We start from the raw sequence: 21,282 nt of genomic DNA on the forward strand, positions 1-21,282 counted from the left end.
CGAGACTGCTACCTTAGCATCTCGCACAGGCCCAAATAGAGTTGAAGCCACTGGCATATTTCATTGGACGACGCGCACGCAAGCAGGCCGCATAGGCACGCCGATAGCACTGTAGCTTTTAATAGAAATGAAATGTCAATCAATTCATCAATCAGTCTGATTTGACCGTGAAAGGCTAATAAAAGGACTTAAGTCAGAGGGGATGAGTTCAACTATTAGGGCCAAATCCTGAAATTACGTTTGTGCTTTGATGCATTTGGGTGTGTGTGTGTGTGTGTGTGTGTCAGGAGCCGAAGCGGCCCCCTCTCGAGATTAGTGTGCAATAAAGGAGGATGAATGTCCAGAAAGCAACGCAGACGGGGCCGGGGCCATCCGAGAAATCAATCCGCTTGGTCCCGTGCCCCCCCACCTAGCAGGTTTAAAAGGGAGCGACGACAGGTGAGAAAAGGGGAGCCGAAAAAAGAAATGGATAAAAAAAACAAAAAACAAAAAAAACAAAAGCGAGGAGAGGCCTGATGGAAAGCATTGTGGTCAACCTGCACGGTGGGCTGCCTTGGAGCGCTTGTTTCCGACAGGTCAGAGTGAGACATGGGGCGGGCGGGCCGTGCGGTGCGGTGCGGTGGTGGCTTGTTTGTTATTTGACCGCTTGAATGCTGAGAGTTGTTGCTTCCTGGAGCAAAACAAAATCAGCTGATTAGCGTATTACAGTCAACAATGAGAGTCGTTTTGTCTGCTGTCGGTCAAGGATGCCGAATTCATCCGGTGGCCACATTCATCATCGCTAGATTAGCGTTTACGGGCAATGAAGTTCCACAGGGCTCTTTACTTGAGCCCATGCAATTTACAAAGCACTTTATTCCTGACCAGGTTTTCCCCTTTGCTCATAATTTCACAACCTCATAGGTGGGGGGCCGGCACACACTGTCAGGTAGGATTTGGTCTCACTAAGCTTCAATAAAAGAAAATGCGACAGTCCATCGAAAAAGAAGCCACAGCTTATCAAGCCTCAAGGATCAACGGAGGATACAGTGAACACACCGCTCTCCAAAATTGCGGGATATTTCGTATGTATGGGCCAAATTCGCCTCTTCACGAATAACAAACCGTGACTAGGCGGGAGTGCTTTGGAGCTGACATTTGCCACCATCTGTCCAATGGGAATAGTTTAAGAACGGGCATCAAACAAGTCCTGTCCGGTTCATGCCGACTCGCAGGTTTGAACACGTGGGCCCGCCGCGTTTCCTGAGCGGCGAGGGGTGAATTGGATCCGGTGGAATAAAGTTTCTTTGCATCTGGTGATTACTCGGAGCGGTCAACCGGAAGCAAAACAGATCAGGGCGCCGGGATGTGACCACCGATGGGCCACATCCACTCCCACCGCCCCGATTCTATTCTTAGCGACCCGCCGCAACCCGCAGTCAAAATGTTTGGGGCTGCGCGCGGCTCTGTAAGTGTTTGCGCTATTAACGTTAGAACGGTGCCGTCAAGCGGCCTCAATAAATGGGAGCATTGATTCCGAGGCGTTCATTTAATCTGGAATAAATGCTGCTCGGAACATCAAATATAAATGAGGCAAACAACGCAGCTGAATGCCACCAGGAGTTTCCATTCATGAATACTTTGTTGACTCTTTTCCCCGAGCAATTTGCCAGAGTGAGAACTGCCGTGCAGATACGACGATGACGACGATGATCGGGAAAGCAGCTAAGACGAGTTTCGTTTTTCGTACACCGCGTGTAACAATGCGTTATACTTGTTCTAGCACAGAGCCTTGAAGAATTACGTGACAAAGTTTGCAAAGGATAACCGTATTGCTGTTATGGTCAGGCTGCTCACTTTTGGTTTTTCTTAAAGACCTAAAACCAGTAGAGGGGTGGGGGGGGGACACAGCACGCAATTGAAATGAGGGGTTGGTGGTGCAGACTCGTCGACTGGCACCTATTCTCGGGTGTCCTCGGGTAGTAGGCGAGGGCTATACACCCTGGACCGGTCGCCAGCCAATCGCAGGGCACACATAGACAAACCGCGCTCACAATCACACTTGCGGACTATTTCGAGCGGTCCGTTAAATCTGCCAGGCATGTTTTTGGAATGCGGGAGGAAGCCGGAGTACCCGGAGAAAAGCCACGCAGGCAGGCACGGGGAGAACACGCAAACTCCACACAGGAAGGCCGGGGCCGGGATCGGACCCCGCGCCACCGCACCGTGAGGCCGACGTGCTAACCAGTCGAGCGGCGCGCCGCCCTCGACTATGACATGAATGACGGTAAAAGCGTGATGTGGACAAGTCGCCAATCACGTGGGGTTTTTTTGCCTTGAGGAGGAGGCCAAGCTGCTCGCGCCGACAAATGATTGAGCTGAACTCAATGACTCTGTCGCCTTGATTGCTTTACAACCGTTTCGATTTCCGAAGGAGTTTTTTTTTTTAAATCATCAATTTCTGACTTTCCTGGCAACCAATGACGGCCGAGTACTGCGGAGCCTTTGCTTTTTTGCCCGCGGTTGCGAATAAAAGCTTGGACGACGGCTCGCAGTGTGCGCTGACCCCCTCGCTGCGCAACACAGCCTTCGGTATCAAAGTGGAAGGCGAGCACGGCAAGCGAGAAGAATTTTTTTTCCCCTCTGGCTGGAAATAGCGTCACGTGCCACAGGTCTTCAGCCGGTGCATGTCAACGCTCTTGTTGTCATGCGCATGTTGTGCATCAATTTGGTGTGTGAGCTGTTCCTTGTCTGTGAAGAAAGATGATGGCAAAGCGTTGCTCTTTCCTGTGGTTTTTGTTTTTTTTAATTCAATGAAGTGATTTTGTCATGATTTTATGACTTCGCTTTTGTCTTGACGTTCCTTTTGCTGTGGAGGCGACCGTACGTCTTGCTCCAGTCCATGCAAATTTCTTTTGTTTTTTTTTTTTCTCAAATTGACTTCAGCCCCGACCTGCCCGACCGCAACCTCTGTTTCGGATTCTCAACACATTCCGACCGAGTTCTCATCTTTCGCCGCCGTCTAGTTCCCGAGGGGTCAAAACCGCTCGCGTAGTGGCACACGGCGGATGATGGGGAGGGGGCCGGTGGGGGGGCGCGCTCTGCCGGCAGCGCCATAATGACGAGACGGACGCGTGACGGCCTGTTTGTCCGTCCGTCTCCGGCGAAAGATGGATGACCCTTCAACGCAGCTGGCGGCGGGGGGAGACGCCGCCCGCGTGAGGAGGAGCCTCTCGTGGCCTCTGCCACTCATCATTCGGAACCTGAAGACTTGTTGAGATTAAAAGTGTTCAGATGACGCGGCAAGTGGATTGGGTGGCCTGGACGGCGCTGCGGGGTGGGGTGGGGTGGCGCTTGGGGGAATTGCTTACGTAACCTTGAAAGATTTTGTGCCAATACTACGTTTGAACTCACCACCAATAATTGGTCATTTCATCTTGTGAATAACAATTTTTTTTTTTTTTAAATGAGGGTGGCGGGGGCCGGGGGGGTCAAACTCAACGCCACGGGGCCAGATCCAGTCCGCCACTTCATTTTTTTGCGGCCCACAAAAGCAGATGACGGCATGCCGACCGGGGAGGAGCGGCGCGGTGGCCAAAAGGCGGCCGCTCGGCCCCCGCCCCCATTGGGGAAGATTTTGCTAAATGTGATCATTCCTTCCACCTTAATTCCACACAAACATTGACTTGGATGCTCTGCCGCCATCAATTCAGACCAATGTACTGAACGTTCAATTGCACTTTGCATTTTTCTTTCCGATGTGTTGTTCACTGGAAATTCTCTTAGCCTATCATGAATATTTCACAACCAGAGACGGCAAATGCAAGTCCCTCGCGGGAGTTGGAAGGTCAGCCGCAGACGGGGAGCGCGGGGCCGGTCCGGCGAATTGTGGGAAATAACGATCCCCGTCCGCTCCGGCCTCTTCATTTCCCCACGGGGGAGACGCACGGTTCGCGTTCCCGCCACCGCCTCGGCCGACTGAAAGGCTCATCCTGCCGTGGTCGTGCGGGAGGGGTCCGTTGAAGATTCCTCTTCTTTTCACACGTGCGGCTTTTGTCCAAGAATGCGGTTGTGCTCAAGGACTCGCGGCGCCCCGTCTGGCTGAGGTCGCGTCGGAAGGAGACGGTGCTTTAACTCGGATTGCCTCCCGCCGTTACCTTGGTAACAACAGGTTTGCGCGGCGGGGGGGTTCGGACAAGTAGGTGCGAATGGGCTTTGTCGGTGCGGCGCTCGCGAATGAGAACGTGCCGTGCCCCAAAATGCATTCGCGACGGATGCGGTGTGCTTTGGTGCACTGATATTCGCTCAATTGTCCGCCTAGATCTCTTTTTTTTTATTTGCACGGCGCGTCCGACGCCGATGCCTTCATCGTCTCGTTGGAGTCAAAACATCAATCAGTTGTGCCCTCCGGAGCGCAAAGAAATTGATGACTGAGCGCACGTGAGGTGGGGTCAGTATTAGCTAAGGATGGGCTCAGGAGGAATTCCGTCGATCGTGCGCTATCGATTGTGGATTAATCATGTCTTGAGGCAAAGATTAAAAAGGAGCGCGCGCCTTGGCGGCAACCAGCAGAGATGCTGTCGAATCACTGAGAGAAGAGCCACGTGACGCCGGCGACCAAACGGCGAGGTTGCGCGCCATCCACGCGATTGGATGCGACTACCCGAGGCTTCAATCTGCTCCTTAGAACACAAGTTCAGAACACTCGAGAGGGATTCTCTTAGCCCTTTGAAAAAAATAATACAAATGAATATCACCAAGGATTTTGTCAATCGTTTCGAACAGGGCTGTCAAACTCCTTCTAGTTAGCGTTTCCCTTGGAAGGCCGTTATGACCGGCAGCATATTAAGAAGTCAATCAGAACGGGTTATTCAACTCTCGATGACGTTACTGTCATGAGGGGTTGGGTCACAAGAAAATACTGATGTGTCCAATTGATCAAATATGAGAATTTGAAATTTTGGTCGAGATTTTAGCAAGCATCATGAAAGCGGACACGTTTGATTGGCTTTCGCGGGCCACATCGAATGCCGCGGCGGGCCGGATCTGGCCCCCGGGCCTTGAGTTTGACACCCGTGGTTTCTAATCCATTTTTGCCTATGACTCCAACAACTCTGGCGAAATGGAGTTTATGAGTGATAAAAGTTCAACATCTTGCCTTCTTTGGAGGGTATTCAACTGAATGAAGGTTCAAAAGCATTTGCAAATCATTGCGATGGAGCTCGACGGACGGACGGACGCGCAGACAATGAGCCCCATGAGGGAAATTTGATCGTCACGGCGGCGATATTCACAATTGCGCCAATAAAAGAGCAACTATAAAAGAAAAAAATACATAAAAATACAGAAGCAGCATTTGAGGGGTCCCAAGGAAGAAATGCACCAATCGGAGACAAGTAGGTGGAGAGCGAAGGGCTTACCTGTTGATAGCAATAAATACGGTCGTAAAAGGAAAAATATCTGCCAATTCGCATCTCAATGGCCAAACAACTGGCAAAAGTACAGTCACGGTGGTGAATATGTCACGACGAGTCGCTACGTTGAACCCACAAGTAGTATTTAACTCGCCGAGAAGCCGTTACTATGCATCCGATATTGAATGATCGTGATCGCGCATCGTCAAAAGTATGTCGTCGCGCAGTGTCCCGGAGGATCTTTGGCACACCCGTTGGGGATTTGTTCTTTAAGTGGGGGCAGAAGATGGTCTGTTTCAGAAACATCCCGTTTCCATTGACATTTTACACCACGTCCCGACTTCATTGGAATTGGGGTTTGGACATCCAGTACATATACTCGAGTCAATATTTGGAGCATCCGCCAGAGTGGACGCGGACGAGACGGACATACTAAGTATCGTGGAAGCTGTGCAGCAGAAGTAGAATCCCTTTGGATTTCTGAAGAACCGATTCACATGGCAAGTTGCCCGCCAGATCGGATGTGAGAAAACGCGGCTCAAGACGGCACAAAGCCGAACGCTGTCTTGATCGAACGACGTCTGACGTAAGCAAAAGAACAAAGAGCTTCCGGGCACCGGAGGAGATGACCGGCGGACGCCCTTTAAAGGACACGAAACCGTCAGCCGGAGGTGGCGGATCCAGAAAGGTTCACGTGGACTCTCATCGGCTCTTTCAAAGGCGACTCGCGCCCTCCGGACACAGAAAGGTGTCCACGGAGACTGTCATTTGTCAAGGATTTGTTGCCGTCCTGGTCTAAGCGCTGACGGAAGCGGGACAGTCCGTCACTGACCATTGCCCGTTTTGCTGACAGAAACACGCCCTACAGTCCCTTCTACAGAGAGGCGACATTCATTTTTCTTTCGATTCAATTTCTTTTCTAACTGGAGCTTCCCGACAGTTTAGGGTCTGATTGCAGTCGTTCGAGTCTTGCAAAAGAATGGAGGGCATCTCCGCCGGCGTCATGCTTTAAGAGTTGAACCGCAAACACAATGGGCAGCTCCTTCCTAAAAAGCGGATGGATTCTTTTCAACCATCGCTTCTCTTGTTTTCCTGCCTTCGCTTTGAAAAAAGAAAAAAAAAAAAGACAGAAGTCAGCTGAGTAACGAAATCTCCGAGCCGGGGCTTTTGCTCACAGGCGAACTGGGAAATTCAATAAAACATTTTGCCCCGGCTGGATTCCTGCCAGACGTTCGTATTAAAAAGCAATTCCGCTGAGGAGGAGGTATTACTGTCGCGCCGGTAGCGCGGCGCTTTCTCGCGATTGAGGCGTCAAAGTTGCATCTGAAGTCACCCATCGAACATTCATTTCAGATTAACATTTGCCGTGTCGAATGCGTCCGAAGGCAAACACGCAAATAATTGCTGGGCTTTAATAAAGTTTGGAAAAGCACTCCTTGGATCTGATTGCGCACACGGGGGAAATAGGCTCTCATTACGCCTGGCGAACGCGCGGGTGGAGGCGAGCGGCAATAAGCCGGATTTCATCCGCGGCGCCGGAGAGAGAATGAAAGCTTCCGATGACGGCCGAGCGGGTCGCGTTTTCATCCGCTTCCTCCCGAGGAGGAATATTCAACGGGAATTACTATTGCCTTCAACATCTGGAAGAAATGCTTTTCTTCTCAACGGGTCCAATCAATGGACGTACCGTACTCCGTGACGTACCCGCCGCGCTAATTCGCTCTTATTACATCGCCGGCTTTGACCTTTTGGAAACGACGAGCGCAGATGATGATCATCAATATTTTCCAGGCGTCAAAAGTCAAATTTGTGACCCACGATGAACTCCCATTGGTTTTTTTTTTTCTCGGGGGAAATAGGACAACTCGTTGAAGATTTGGATTCGGCAGTCCCGGGGTTGAATAAGCGCACTCATTGGCCTTTCGCCCAAGCGAGCCCCTGTATCGCAGGCGAGCAATCGCGGCACACAACGGAACAGCCGCCCGCCACTTTAGGTGTGGAATGATACGGAAAGCGTCCGGTGCTGCGGAACATCGATCGACGACAATTCTTCAAGTACGCAGAGAGCCGGAGCTCGCGCGATCGGCGCCGTCATACTTGTTTGAACGTCGGCTGGTTCGGGCGCGCGTGGTTCGATGGCGCTTACCTGAAGGGAGCGGCCGGAAGAGGCGGCGGGCAGGGTGTGCGGGGTCCAGCGGGATTATCCGTGCCCTAGTCTTGATCCTTTCGGGGCGCGAGTCCTCGAGAGACGGTAGGATGGTGCCGCTGACGTTTTCCGTAGTCCTAACTGTCCCCAGAGTCGGATTGTGTCCTTTTTTTATGGGGCCCCGAACCGGACCGTGATGGAGGAACTCGGGACTGATTGGATGAGCGCCGTGTGGAACTGTCCCAGCGGGTCCTGCGGCAGGCCGTGCTTCCTCGGCAGCCTCGGGAAGTACCGTACGTCCTCTGCCGGGCCTTTTCCAGGATGGAGTTGATCTTGGCCTCCCACTTCACGTCCCGAGAGACTGCGATTCCCAGGAACTTGACGGTCTCGACGGTTGACACGGGGTCAGTGCAGTCCAGGCATTCTTAGAGTGCCGGCTTTGTTTCGTCGGTCCACCTCTTCACCCATCCGGTGAATTCCTGCCCATTTACAAAGAAAAACAAAAGTCAATATAGAGCAACAGGTCACGTATTCTCTTTTGGTACAGGTACAAAACGTACATAATCATGATCATAAACGTCATCGACTGCATGTATCTGGACCGCGTTTTTGCACATCTCTTTCACATCAATATATATATATATATATATATATATATGTATTCAAACACACTCAAAAATATAAATTACAATATGGGTGTGCAATCCTTATTTTTTCTTGCACTATAATCGCTTGTCAACGTAAACCACAGAAGCAACGACGACGCCCACACGGAATGAACCAAGTTTCAATCACGAGTGAGTCCGCCATGCCCGCCATCCGGTGGCTCACCAGTAACACCGGAGACAGTGATTAGAGAGAGGCGATCAATAATACATGACGCGGGACAGCTAATGTACCGCGGGGACCGATGGGCAGACGTAAGAGCGACGTCCACGTGGAAAAAAAAAGAAAAAAAACGTGGCCTGCCATCTCATATCCGCCGGTCTCGATGGGGGAAATAAAAGCCCGGGAAGAGAAAAGTAAACGGAAATAACAATAAAGAGTTTGAAACAAAAAGAACACGCAGGGATCAAGAGATGGGGGGGGGGGGGGAAGGGGGGTAAAAAGGGTGGGGGGGGGGGGGGTATCAGTTATTATTTGATTAATGGACCGCATGGATACAAAAGACTTGCAGCTCAAACACTAAGACGAAGCTTATTGGACGAGAGAGAGGGCCCTTCCTTCATCTTGGCACCAAGTAAAATAAATCAATCAATGCGGCGGGCGGGCGGGCGCGCGCGGGGGGCGTGGGGGCGGCGGAGAAAGCGGCCAAAATGAAATAAGCGCGCGTGCAATCTGGGAAATAAGATTGGCGGGAAGACAGACGCATGCCAGCGGTCTCGGGGGAAACGACGGGATGCTCGGAGAGCGGGGTTAATACGTCCTCTCTATTAGCCGGCTAGCGCGCCGTGCCGGCCGGCTGACCTCAGCTCCGGCCTCGCTTAATGACCCCCCCACACACACACATACATACACTAATGAATGCACAACAGGCGTACATGTGAGAGAACGGTGATGTCATTCATCGGTGATTGGAACAACTTCCTCTTGAACGTCACCCACCCGCCAACTTTCTGCCGCCATTTCAGCTCGGTCTCATTTCATACTTTGGCGACGAAAACCACAACAAAAACACCATTTACGAGCTCAGACAAGAGGCCCTCGGGGCTCGTGTTCCTGCCACCGCCGCCATCCGGAGCCGCATCCAAAAAGGAACTTTGGAGCTTTTTCTTCTTCTTTCAAGTTTGTTTTGGGCCTTTCATTTTCAGGCCGCCGAGTCGCAGCCATTGTGCCGCAGCGCGTTGGTCGGCTGTGAGAGATCATCGGGTGTGCCGCGGGAAACGATTTCTCTTCTTCATCTCGGCCCGCATTATTTGGTGACAGGGAGAAAATCTGATCAAGCCAAATTCCAGCGCTGACGCTTTGACGCCGGATTTGGGAATTTGCCCAAATGAAGCCGGCCGGGTAAAGAGCAGGAATCCAACTTTTGCAGTCCGGAGGACGCGAGTAAGGTCGCCAAAAGGGCCGCTTGTCAAATGCGAACCGGCCCTCATCGTCATGACGAAGGAGTCCGAGCGCTCGGCGGGGGACATTTTACGTGGGCGATCCTTCCGCGGCGCTGACATTTTCATTCGACCCGCAGTCGACCGCGCCTGGAACGATCAGCCATCAAGGGGCACTTCGCTGAAAATAGAAAGCGGCGCCAATATGAATGCGTGCAGTCGGCGGGGGGGCTTTATTGATATGCAAACGACGCGGCTTGTCGTCAGTAGGCCGCGTGACGACCGACGCCTTGGCTTCATTTGTCAGGCGGGACGACAAGGATCGCCGTCACTTGTGGGGAAGATGGGAATGAAATAGATTACATGCAAGATTTCTAATCGCACGTCAACCGATCCATCTTTCCCGCTCACCGCCTTCACGGGGGGGGGGGGGCTTCTTTCTGCGCTAAAGCTCAGCCGCGTCCACCAGCTGGCCGCTAAACAGCCAGTCAATTATTTTGTCTTCCAACTGCGCCGAGGAGGGAGACGGAGGCAACAAAAGCTCTCTGGCAGCAATCAAATCGAGCCATCAGTCAATGTTTGGTGGCGGGCGGAAGCGAGGGTCGCGCTGTGTGCGCAAAACGGGCCAAAAACAACAAGCGGAGGCGGCGTGCGAGTGAGCGGGAATCCGAAGGAGCCCTTTGCTAAATAGAAAGGGGGAGTCGCTCGCTCGCTCTACCGCTGCAATCGTGTTCCTGACGCTTTTGGGAGCCGGGAAGTAAGCAACTTCCGCCTTTATGCACTCCTTGAAATTGGGCTTGAGGATTGCTGGCGAACAAGCGAAGCATCTTCACAATTTTGCTGCTATTGACGAGCGCATTTCAAGCCCTATTTTGGTGAGGAAAAGCACCACGCGGGCTGCCTCGGAGGTTTTCTTCAGTGTCGGCACCGTGTGACATATGCACGGCGTCGCTACGTTTCCAGTCACGCGCTGCCGGTCAAAAAAAAAAAAAAAACAACAACGTGGCAAAGGCGCTCCCAGAGGATTTCAGAGCGAAATGTGTCACGCTTCCAAACGGGGGAGGGAGTTGGTGAAGAGATGGAGCGAGTATTTGTTTGGTCTTGAGGTCTCTTTATTTTAGTCGCATCAAGAACATTTCCGAGTCGGCTGATGTAAGCTGACAAAAGACGCAGCCGGGAACACGCCGGCTTATTCTGCTCTTATTCGTTGCCTCGAATCCAACAGACGCTACGTTGAAACGGAAGATTTCTCTTTCAAATTGCCCCGCTGAAAATTTTCCAAGCAAGGAAATGCAGCTCGCCGCAATGCAAAGAATAAAATGAGTGATGACATCAAAAGGGGAACCGATTGCTGATTTGTTATCAAGTGAAGGGTATTAAGTACAAATATAGTTATCCGAATAGCCGAATAGTCAACGGAATTTGAAGTAGGATGCTTGAATACTTAACAATACATGAAAAAAAGCAGCCCTACGTTCAACTTCCACTTTCTATTGTCCTAGTTTTAGTGTTGAAATCAAAGCGTTGATTCGGCCACCTGGATTGAACATGCACAAAAGAAAGAAAAAAATGCTCAAATGAAGTCACCGATAATCCAAAGCGCTCCTCAAAAGGGGGGAAAAGTCGTTTCGTGCTTTGTGCTCCCTTGCCACTTAAGTTGCTACACCGGAAAAGATTTTGCGGATGGGAGGTTGTCGCTCAACGGTTGCCTTCGAGTGCTTTCCAATACGAACGAGTGCGCCGCTACTCTATGTGTTCGGAATTGAACGGGCTTCAGGTGGCCGCGGCTACGCGAGTAAACGTCATTTCCGGAACGTTTCCAAATCACGCATACGCTCTGATTTGCCAACGTATTCCACCGCAAATATTCTGAGAAAAGAAACAAAAGAACCTTGAAGCTCTTCATCAGTGTTTGACTCCACAATTGGCAGATTTCTCTCTCACGCACATACGCACGCGCACGCGCACACACACACACACACACGCACGCGCACACACACAGTAGGAAATCAATATCTTTCACACCGAAAAGGATCCGACGGCAATCCTTTCGTTCTACTTCTTGGCCCCCTGCTGTCGAAACTTTGACGCTGACGGCCGCTGCTGCTTTTGCCTCGGAGTGAAAAAGTAATCATGGGGGGGAGGGGGCGAGGGGCTTGGAAGTGCAGGAACACGGCGGGAATACGCTTGGAATGTCAGTGAACTCATAATGGAGTCAACCTGACCAAAACAATTTGGGTGGCCACGGATATCATAGCGATACGTCGCTAACAATAATATGACAACACGGGAAGCCCTGTCCTACTCACAATTGTTTGTTTTTTTTTCCTCTCCGCAGAAGACAGCTAAACTATGAACTGATGAACAAACCTGCCGCGAGATTCAAACTTTCTGTGACGCCGTAATTTGTTGGCCGATTGGGGCGGCTCCTTTTAAAGTGCCACCTTAGCGAAGGAATTGCTCGCGTTGGCGAACGTTGGTTGGCTGGTTCACTTGACAGAGAGTCTCGTCGATGCCTGGCAGGAAAATGAGGCTCTTTGTGGGGTTCGCACCGAAGAACGTTGGGAGCTAAACTTTTGAGAACAAAGCAGAGAAAGTTTGGGATCACTATTAATGAGTATGCAGGGGAAAGTATGCTGGATGGATGGACGGACGGATTATCCATTCTGCAAGGGAAATAAGAAGAGCAGGTGACAATATTTAGGTGAAAGTGAAACAAGAGAGGGCTGTCGAGGATGACACCGGGACTCTTAATTAGGGGGAAGACGAAGAACCTGGGAGCTGTCACTTGTGATGGGGAAGCTGTCAACTTTGGATGGAGAATGAGATTAAGTTTCAAGAAATTTGAAGCCAAGCAGGACTTCATTTCAGATGCGCGTGAAGTGAAGTGAAGTGAAGTGAAGTGAAGTGAGGAGTTTGCTTGACCAGAAAATGTCAACTTGAGCGCCGTCCGCAAACAGTGGGAAATACGATCACATTTATGGAAAATCTTGCCCACGACGGGACGGAAATAAGCGACGACCGAGGACGGAGCCCTGGGGAACCCCCGTGGTCACGAGGGAAGGACTGGATTCAAAAGTTCTGAGCTGAATGATTCGAGAGAGCGATCTGAGAGACTAGAGTGAAGCTTGTGAAGGTGCGCGTGCGATGGATGTCATCGGAAGAGGTTCTATTGAGGGGGAACGGGTGGGAGACGAGATTAAAAAAGCGCAACAAACTTGCAGACGTACGATTACGCCCAAGAAATGTTCTAAACGAGGTAGTAAAGCATCAGCATTCAGGACATGGAGAAAGAAAAATGGGGACATTTGTGTCCCATTCAAATGAATTGTTGTTCTAAAACTCGGACTTGGGATCGGGTGTATCGCTGAGCGATGTATCACGCACGGCAATGTTTTAGTCCGACACCTACTCCGGCGAGCGTTTCAAAGCAACTTCAGCGAACGCTCCGAGCGATGGATGCGAAAGAGGAAAGTTTTACAAATGCGTTGGCATCCGACTCTGGCCTCCTCCTTTTCTCCTTCACACATTTGCACACAAAAGCGCAGATGGAAAAGTGTCTGCTCCTACCACGCAACAAAAGGACAAACTCTTTAAGAGGGTTACGTCACCACCATGTGATTCAACCGAGTCCTTGGCGCAATCATGACTGATGGAGCGAAGAGCAAAAGTTTGCTTTTCTTTTTTCTACTTAACTAAAGGTGCTTGAAAGAGTTCAAAAAAGCAGCCGATGCCAATTTTGCGTGAAAAGTGGAGGACACTCGATAAAGAACGCGCCTGACGCAAAGTCGCCGACTTGGCGTTGAGTTCCTTTGACGAAACGTCATCCGGCAATGATGGAACGTGAGACGGGCGAGCGGGATGCAAAACCTTTTGGACCGCTTTTGAAATCTTATCGTCGACTCGGTCAATCGTGCTCGCTGCCGGTAAAATGAAGGGCGAAACTTGGAAGAACGTAACGTCGTGGAGGTTTTGCGGTTTGAAGACGACGCGTAGCGCAGACTCAGCTCTTCTCCCGCTTTTCAGTGACATCCTCCTGAACAATGACACCGGAGTCTCTGCGTTCCTCGTTTGGTGGGATCTCACCGAGGCGTTCCATTCGGTGGACCGCACGCGGTCTTGCGTGGGCTCCTTTTCGGCCAGCGGCTAACATTCCGGGCGTGCCCGCTCCACACGGGTGATATTCGATTCCACTCCGTTCAGTCGTCGCGTGATTCCTAATATCAAAGACGTCGTTCGCGTCAATGCGCAAACTTTTGGAGCCCGCGATGATCATTTTACGAACGTCGAGCGAGCTCCTCGGGCGGTCTGACGTACATTTGGCGGGAGTGGGACGCCAAGGGCATCAAAGATGGCTCGTCAAGATTTGCTATTCGGCACGGATCGGTGAAGGCGGCTCACGGGCGGGCGATGAGCTTCGAAGACGTTCGCTTCCATCTCGGCGATAAAGACAATTCATTTGGTCGGCTTTCATGAAGCGCCTGTGAATTTTCTCCTTCGTCCGGGTCATTGTGTTCACAAGACGATGAATCGATGGCGACCGTTCCCGTTATCTCGGAGGATATTTTGCCTCTCGCCCGAGCGGTCTTCATTTGGCCCAGAGGCGAAATACAGTCGGAACGTTGGAGTCTGACGACGTGGGGTCGCACTGGTTTTATTCTGTGAAAGCAGTTTCGGTGAAAGCGCTCGACGGATCGCGTGAGGGCGCGCCGGGAAAGCCGACCGTGGCGCCCGCTTCCCAAAATAGAAGTGGCAAATCTGGTCATTTGACTCCCAACGTGATGAATTCACATCGGCCCGTTCCTTCTTTTCACGAGGAACGGCGGCCACCGGCGCCGCTTATTTGAGCGCGTGCGGTATTTGCTCAGCGGCTCGACGAGACCCGGCGGCCCCGACGCTGTCGTCTCACCTCATTAACATTTTAGGTGACGAGCCTGTCGCGGCCTTAATGAACAATTCATGAGAGCGGCTCAAAGCCAGATTAACATTTTACAGGCCAATAAATCATCTTTACCAATCTGCTCGGCGCGCGCGCGCGCAGGCGGCGGCTGATCTTAAAAAGGTTTCCATTTTGACGTGAGGACCGAAGACGCTCGCGTCGATGCTTGAAAGCGGCGACTCATTCATCGGGTGATGGCCAAGTCGATGGTCGAATCGGGAAAGAAAAAGTAGTGACCGAACCACCTTTTCACTTTGTGACTGAAGTCAGTCGGCTCGCGGGATGGTCGGGAACAAAGTGTCGTGATACGCTGAGCTGTTTAGTTTTTTTTTTTTGGGGGGGCAGGGGGAGCATGCTCTAAAGCAGGGGTCACCAACCTTTTCGAAACTGAGAGCTACTTCTTGACTACTAATTAACGCAAAGTGATGTGCAAGAAGAAATTTGCTCCAGCTAGTCTTCGAATACTGGAGATCGTCATTTCTGCGAGCACACGGCCCGCGACAAAAATGACTTTGACGGCCCCTGCTCGAAATTTGACATCTGCGACGCGAATACTTGACGTGAACACCCACCGGCGCCCCCCAACCCGCCCCGGGCAGAGGATGCGGCCCTGTGGATGGGGACTTATTGCATTTCATACTTGAGCCCACCTTAAGAAATAAACACCTGCAGAGAGGTTCACCCCACCTCCCCCCTCACCCCCACCGGACCCCTTTGATGGCTGACTTTTTTTTTTTTTTTTTTTTGGCAACTGCTCACCCGCGCATTGACTTGAACATGAAAAGTCAAGGTGACTTTTGCAGCACGCAGGCCGAATTTTAAATGGCCTGCCAAAAAGGATTGGCGCCCGTCATTCCAAAGCGGCGTCTCGAACCCTCTCCGAAATGATGGCGACTTCCGGCTGGGGTGCCACCCTGCCCGGTTTAAGCCCCCAAATCACGGCGTCCTTCCAAAGTGAAGGATCGCTTGTCTTGTTTTCTTATGGTAGGAATGAAGATGATGACGACACGCCCACTTTTTGGCACTCGGCCTTCCTCACGAATGAAACGTCCAACACTTGTTTGGGGGCAGGGGCGAGTCGAGGCGCCGTACAGTGAGTGCGTTCTTTATTGTTGCCCTGCTGCCCTCTTTTGGACACAAAAGGAACGGCGCCTTCTTTTCAGCCGATGGAGCTGATGAAATGCGTCCCGATGGCTTGAGTGTTTGGCTCGAAAGCAACGTCAGGGGCGGAAGAAATGCTTTCAAAAAGCGGACGACTTGAAGCGACGTGGCTTTTATTTGACCTCGATTCATCATTCAAGCCTCACGTGCACGTTCGCTTAGGCAACACCCGCCGGCGGCGGCGGTTCACCCGAGGCACCGCCGTGTGATGAAACGTTTTCTTTTAGAAAGGCTATCTATGGTTCGTGCGAGGGGGGGGGGGGCAATTTTTCTCGGAGCTAGGAGGTGAATTTGCACAAACAGCAGCGCGTCACTTCCTGAAACTTTGTGATGTTTTTCAAACAATTGCGAAGTTGACATATCCCGCCCGACACAACGGGAAAGCCCAAGCAACCCGGTTAAGATCCGAGAAGGACTGCGGATCCCCGAACCGCACTCGTTGATCGAGCAAGTCATCGGGACGATGGCAAACCCAAGCGACCGAGTCAACGTCAAAGAAGAGCACATGTACACAATTGGAGGAGAATCTTTTGCAACCGTTTCCAAAACCACCGCCGGGCTCTCAAGGCCTCGCGCGTTGGTTGCGTCCCTCGCTCCTCGGCAGAGGAGATGCCCGCCGCAGTGCCGCCACGGTTTGCCTCGAGCCGGGCTGCTTCTCCTCGCATATTATAAAGGCCCAGGCACGGGTGGCCACTCGGAACCCGGACCCGCTTGGCCCACGGATGACCACGTTCCAACCGTTTGGAAGCCGTGCCCACTTAGCCCGCTTTGCTCTTGTCGAAACCGCACACGCGGCCCGGTTGCAGCCGGAGCCCGGATGAGACCCGGACGCGCGTCAGCAGCTCCAAGCCGCGCCGACGGAGCGAGCGGTTGCTTTTACGTCGCACGCGGAGCAAAGTTAAGATGTCACGTGATTTTTAGACGAGGAGCCTGGACGCCATCAAGTCACGATTTCACTCAATAATAAAAAAGAAGAAGAAGAAGCAGAATAATTTCGATTTTTCATCACACGCGTCATTGTCTTGTCAAGCCAGATTTTTTTTCATGATCACTTTACGGCTTGTTTGGGAGAGGAGGGGGAGGGGTTTAATGGGACGGTGGGGGGTTCCATTGCGCAAGTGTGCCCACCGTGAGTGTGAAGTGTGAAAAAGTCCTGCTAATCAAATAGAAGAGCGAGCGACTGTTCCCCAGACGGCAACTTGATTGAACAGCGATCGCCCCCGCCCGCAGTGTCGGCCCCTTCTCCTTCCGTCGGGGAGGGGGGGCGTGGAGCCCTTTGCGTCACGCCGCCAAGGAGTTGGAGTCAAGTTGTTGCGCTTCACTTTTTTGCCTCTTTTTTGTTTTGTTTTAAAGCGCGCGCACACACGCCACGCAGGGAGCGTGTCACGGTAGCGCCAAGACAAGCCACAACTCTCCCAAATAGATCGATCGCTTTTAAAGGTGGTGGGTGGGTTGGTTTTTTTTTTTAATGCGAAAATGGGTACGAGAGGCGCGCTGCGGTGGACGGTTTTCACGCTCTTTTGCAACTTTTTCACGCACGGCTTCCCTCCACCACCTTCTTACGACCCCTTCCACGCCGGAGTGGTGCACAGACACACAAACAGGTCGGTAAAGTCACTTGCAGTCTCTCTCGATTGTTTTCGCCCCGACTCAGGAGTTCACGTCAAGGCGTTTCTGCTGCTTGATCGAATTTTGGGAGCGCACATGCTGCGCAGATGCCCCCCCCCCCCCAAAAGTTATTTTCACCCCTTTCTTCTTTGCACTTATTTGATCGCCTGAACGGGACTAGCGAGATAAGACAGAAAATGGGTTTCTCCCGAGCAGATAAGAACCAAGTCGGGGTTTGTGTGTGACAGTGGACGCCCAAACGGTTGTACGTTGCCAAGTGAAGAGTTCGGCGCAGTGCGAGGCGAAAGTCAGCGAGAAAGTTGGGGAAATAAAGTCGCTCGACGCAAATGTGCTGAATACGCTGCTAAAGGTCGTCGGAATGTTCGGAAGCGCTCTCACAACGATGCGGTGCACTTCAACACCACCGCAGACTAAAGTAAGACACATACATCATTTGAACAGATTAAAAAAAAAAAATCCAAATGCAACTGTATGAACAACAACAAAAAAACTCTTCACAGCAGAATATTCTTGGAATAGGTCAAAGCATGGCCGCGCTCGAGTCTCAAAGACCTGACATTCACACCAATGGTTTCTTCTTTTTGGTTCAGATTTTTTTCCACGAAAATTTGTGCATTTTTCCCAACAATATTGTACTTTTTTTTCCCCCCCCCCAAGTAAATTTGCCTATTTGTCTCTCATATTTTTGGTACAATTTGTTTATTTTCCCAATATTTGTAGATTTTCACTTATATATATATATATAGCCAATCACAGGGCGCATCAAACAAAGCAGCATTTGCGCTCTCAGTCACATCTATGGGCAAGTTGGAGTCTTCAATTATAATGTTGGAATGTGGGAGGAAAGCGGAATGCCCGGCGAAAAGCCATACGGTCACGGGGAGGACACGCTAACTCGACCTAGAAGAGCCGAGCTCGGATTTCAACCCAGGACTGGAGAACTGTGAGGCGGATGTGCTAACCAATGCTGCCTTTCAGTCTCCAACCGTTTCGATTTTGACTCCTAATATTTTGAAATGCGATTTGGATCCCTTTTTACGGAGGCTAAGCAGGAGGGATAATGAATGAAGGAAGGAAGGAAGGAAGGAAGGAATGCCACTTATGGAATTTGGAGTCAACTGTTGAAGGGAGTTCACGGCAAGAGGGAAGAAGCAACTGGAACGTCCGCTTGTTTTAGTTTGATAGCGCCGACCGGAGCGAAGGAGCCGGAAGAGACAGCGACCCGAACGCCGAGGGTCTGAGAAAATGTTGCCTGCCGTTGTGTCGGGCCTTGCAACGCGCAAGTCCTCAAGCGTTGCTGGGCGAGGCCCGGCCACGTACAAATCTAGTCGGTAATCGTGTTGGCATCTGAAAAGTACCGCGATGCGCGCTTTGTAAAAGGTATGACGGGTCTGCCGCTGTCGCTCAGGAACCGGTGCGCCTACGTGGTGCACAAGAACATCAGCTGCGCCGTGCGGGGCGGCGTGGAGAGCTTCCAGGAGCCGGTGGCGGCGCCCTGCCCGCCCTACGTCACCAACTGCCCCCATCAAGTCACGTGAGTTCTGCAACCGATGCTAATGAGGACGAGCTACCTCCAAGTTAGGGTCGTGCTTTGGTTTTTTGTTTTCGATTTGTCCTCAGCGAGGGGAAGCGGTGTTGTGGGTGTCAAATTTTGGGGGGGAGGAGGGGCGGGGGAAAGGCAGAATCAGCTTACCAGATGTTCCGCAAGACGTGACCCCCGCCTGCGGGGGAGTGACATCATTTATTGTTTCCCCGGGAGCTTTTTGTCTTGGCCGCCCAACGGGAAAACTGCATCGCAAACGGACGAAGAGTTGCGCAGCTCAGAAGAGAAATAATCCCGCCGAAATACAAGTTCTTTCCAAAGCAAATCTTTTCTGAACCTCCACGCGCAAGTCTACGCATTTGTACGCCAGTCTGAAAGCGCAGCGGCCTGTCGGGAGGGACGGGCGGGGGCGCTCGCTAACGTCGGATTGACGGGATCTATTTTGAGATTTAGAAAAAAAAACAAACGCTTCAAGTGCATTCCGACAGCGCGACGCAAACGACTTGATGGTTGGTCACCCGGAAGCGTCGTATTTGGACACCTTTGCGTATCGCGACCGCAGCGTAGACAACGAGGGCGTCGCACGTCTGTCTGATGATCCCGATGCGTTCTCAGATACAAAACCCGCTTCCGCCCCACCTACAAGATGGCCCACAAGAAAGTCACGGAGTTGGAGTGGCGGTGCTGTCCGGGCTACCAAGGACCTGGCTGCACGGACTTAAAACCCACGCCGCAACATCACATCCCGGTACAAGGAACCCAGCCCTACGGCCCTTCGAGTAGCGGATACTCCAACAGACACACGCAGAGTAAGACGGACGGCCCTTTTTAGCGTCAATCGAGGTGATTTGTTGGCACGGCATGACGGCGTTCGCTCCTTTCAGGGGCCGAGCGCAGAGAGACGGGCCATCGCGAGACCGACGACAAGGTGCGCCTTCTGGAAGGCCAAGTTGAGCGCCTCTCCCGGACGGTCCTGGACCTGCAGTCGGCCTTAAAGGGGCTCGGCGCCGACCTCCGCGCCGACCTGCGGGAGGACACCGAGACCATGTTGATGACCCTCTTCAACAACATGCGGCCTCCCGACGGCGCGGCGGTGCCCGGCCCCGAGGACGGTCCCGCCGTGCTGGACGGCCACCAGGCGTCCAGGGGCGGCCTGGCCGGAGACCGGGTCTTGGGAAAAATCGAAGGCCGCTTAGACGACATCGACGACATCCTCAAAAGCAAGGAGGAGTTGCTGGAAGACCTGCGAGGGTCCGTGACGAGCCACGAGGGCCAGATTCGCGTCCTGATGGACGCCTCGCAATCGCAGGCTCCGGCCGTGATGGAGCTCGACGTCGTGCAGGGCTACATCGACGGAAAAGTCGAAAAGCTGAAGGACCAACTGGAGCGGACGACGAGGGAACGAGCGGACGAGATCCTAGCGGCGTGCGATAGCAAGATCCGGACCTCGCAGAAGACCCGCGAGGACGGCCGCGACAAAGCGGCGGACAACAAGGAGGCCGACCTCAGGGAAGAGATTCGGGCGCCGCGGGCGGACATGACGGTCGCGGACGGGCCGTCGCGAACTCAGCGGCAGACGGACCCCGCGAAGAAGCAGGAGGACCGCAAAGATGTGTGGCTCGCCATCGAGCGCATCAAAGAGGCTTACCGCGTTTTGAACGCTCGCATCGACAACGAGCTCATACGCTTGTCCGAGCCTCGGGAGGACGCCGACCGCTCGGCCCCGCTGATGGAGGAACTGGAGGCCCGCTTGAACGTCACCGAGCAAAACGCGGAGATTCACTGCTTCTACGTTGAAGAGAAGCTGACGCGGATCATCGCCGAAGAGGCGGCGTCGCTCAGGCAAGTTGTGGACGAGCGTCTCGACGCCATGGAGGACCAGTTCACCGGCATGCTGGTGGAAATGAGCAACAACTCCTTCCCGGGCGCGTACGGAGACTCCGTGGATGCCGTGCGGGCGCAGGTCGACAACAATAAGTTCCTCCTCCGGGGTTTGGACGACAAGATCAACGCCGTCGGCGAGTTGTGCTCGGCGGGGTGCTCGGGCTCGGAAACTACCGTCGCCGAGGGAAGTTCCTCGCCCTCGCCCGAGGGTCCGGATATCATTCGGAAGGATCCGCGTCGCCACGGCGACGACTTGGACGCCCTACGCGCGGACGTCGGCGCGAATACGGACGAGCTCCGGCGCTTGCTGGAAACCGTCCAAAGAGAATCGGCCGGCAACGCCGGACGTTCCGAGAGCGCGGAGCGCTTCCGGAAGGAGTTGTCCGACACCCGAGACCGCGTCGCGGGCCTGGCCGGCGCCGTCGCCGGACTGAGCGACTCCTTGAGCGAGCACGAGCGGGACGTGCTTCAAATCAACGCGACGTGTTGCCGGGCGGAGACGAGCGGCCCGGGGAGGCTCGCGCCCGACGCCGCCGGCCGCC

At 52.8% G+C, this 21,282-nt stretch overlaps 1 protein-coding gene across 1 annotated transcript in view; it reads left to right on the top strand.

The window, feature by feature from the left end:
• Positions 1-17,033: 17,033 nt before the first annotated feature.
• emilin2a (elastin microfibril interfacer 2a) overlaps positions 17,034-21,282 on the top strand; it is a 25,325-nt gene continuing 21,076 nt past the window's right edge. The window contains exons 1-4 of the mRNA XM_019896299.1: positions 17,034-17,288; positions 18,722-18,847; positions 19,472-19,665; positions 19,741-21,203. Coding sequence (XP_019751858.1) covers positions 17,161-17,288; positions 18,722-18,847; positions 19,472-19,665; positions 19,741-21,203 — 1,911 coding nt within the window. The 5' untranslated portion in view covers positions 17,034-17,160. The remainder of the gene's footprint in view (positions 17,289-18,721; positions 18,848-19,471; positions 19,666-19,740; positions 21,204-21,282) is intronic.

The sequence above is a fragment of the Hippocampus comes genome, unplaced genomic scaffold (assembly GCF_001891065.2).
Source record: "Hippocampus comes isolate QL1 unplaced genomic scaffold, H_comes_QL1_v1.1 scaffold97, whole genome shotgun sequence".
In the NCBI taxonomy this organism is placed as follows: domain Eukaryota; kingdom Metazoa; phylum Chordata; class Actinopteri; order Syngnathiformes; family Syngnathidae; genus Hippocampus; species Hippocampus comes.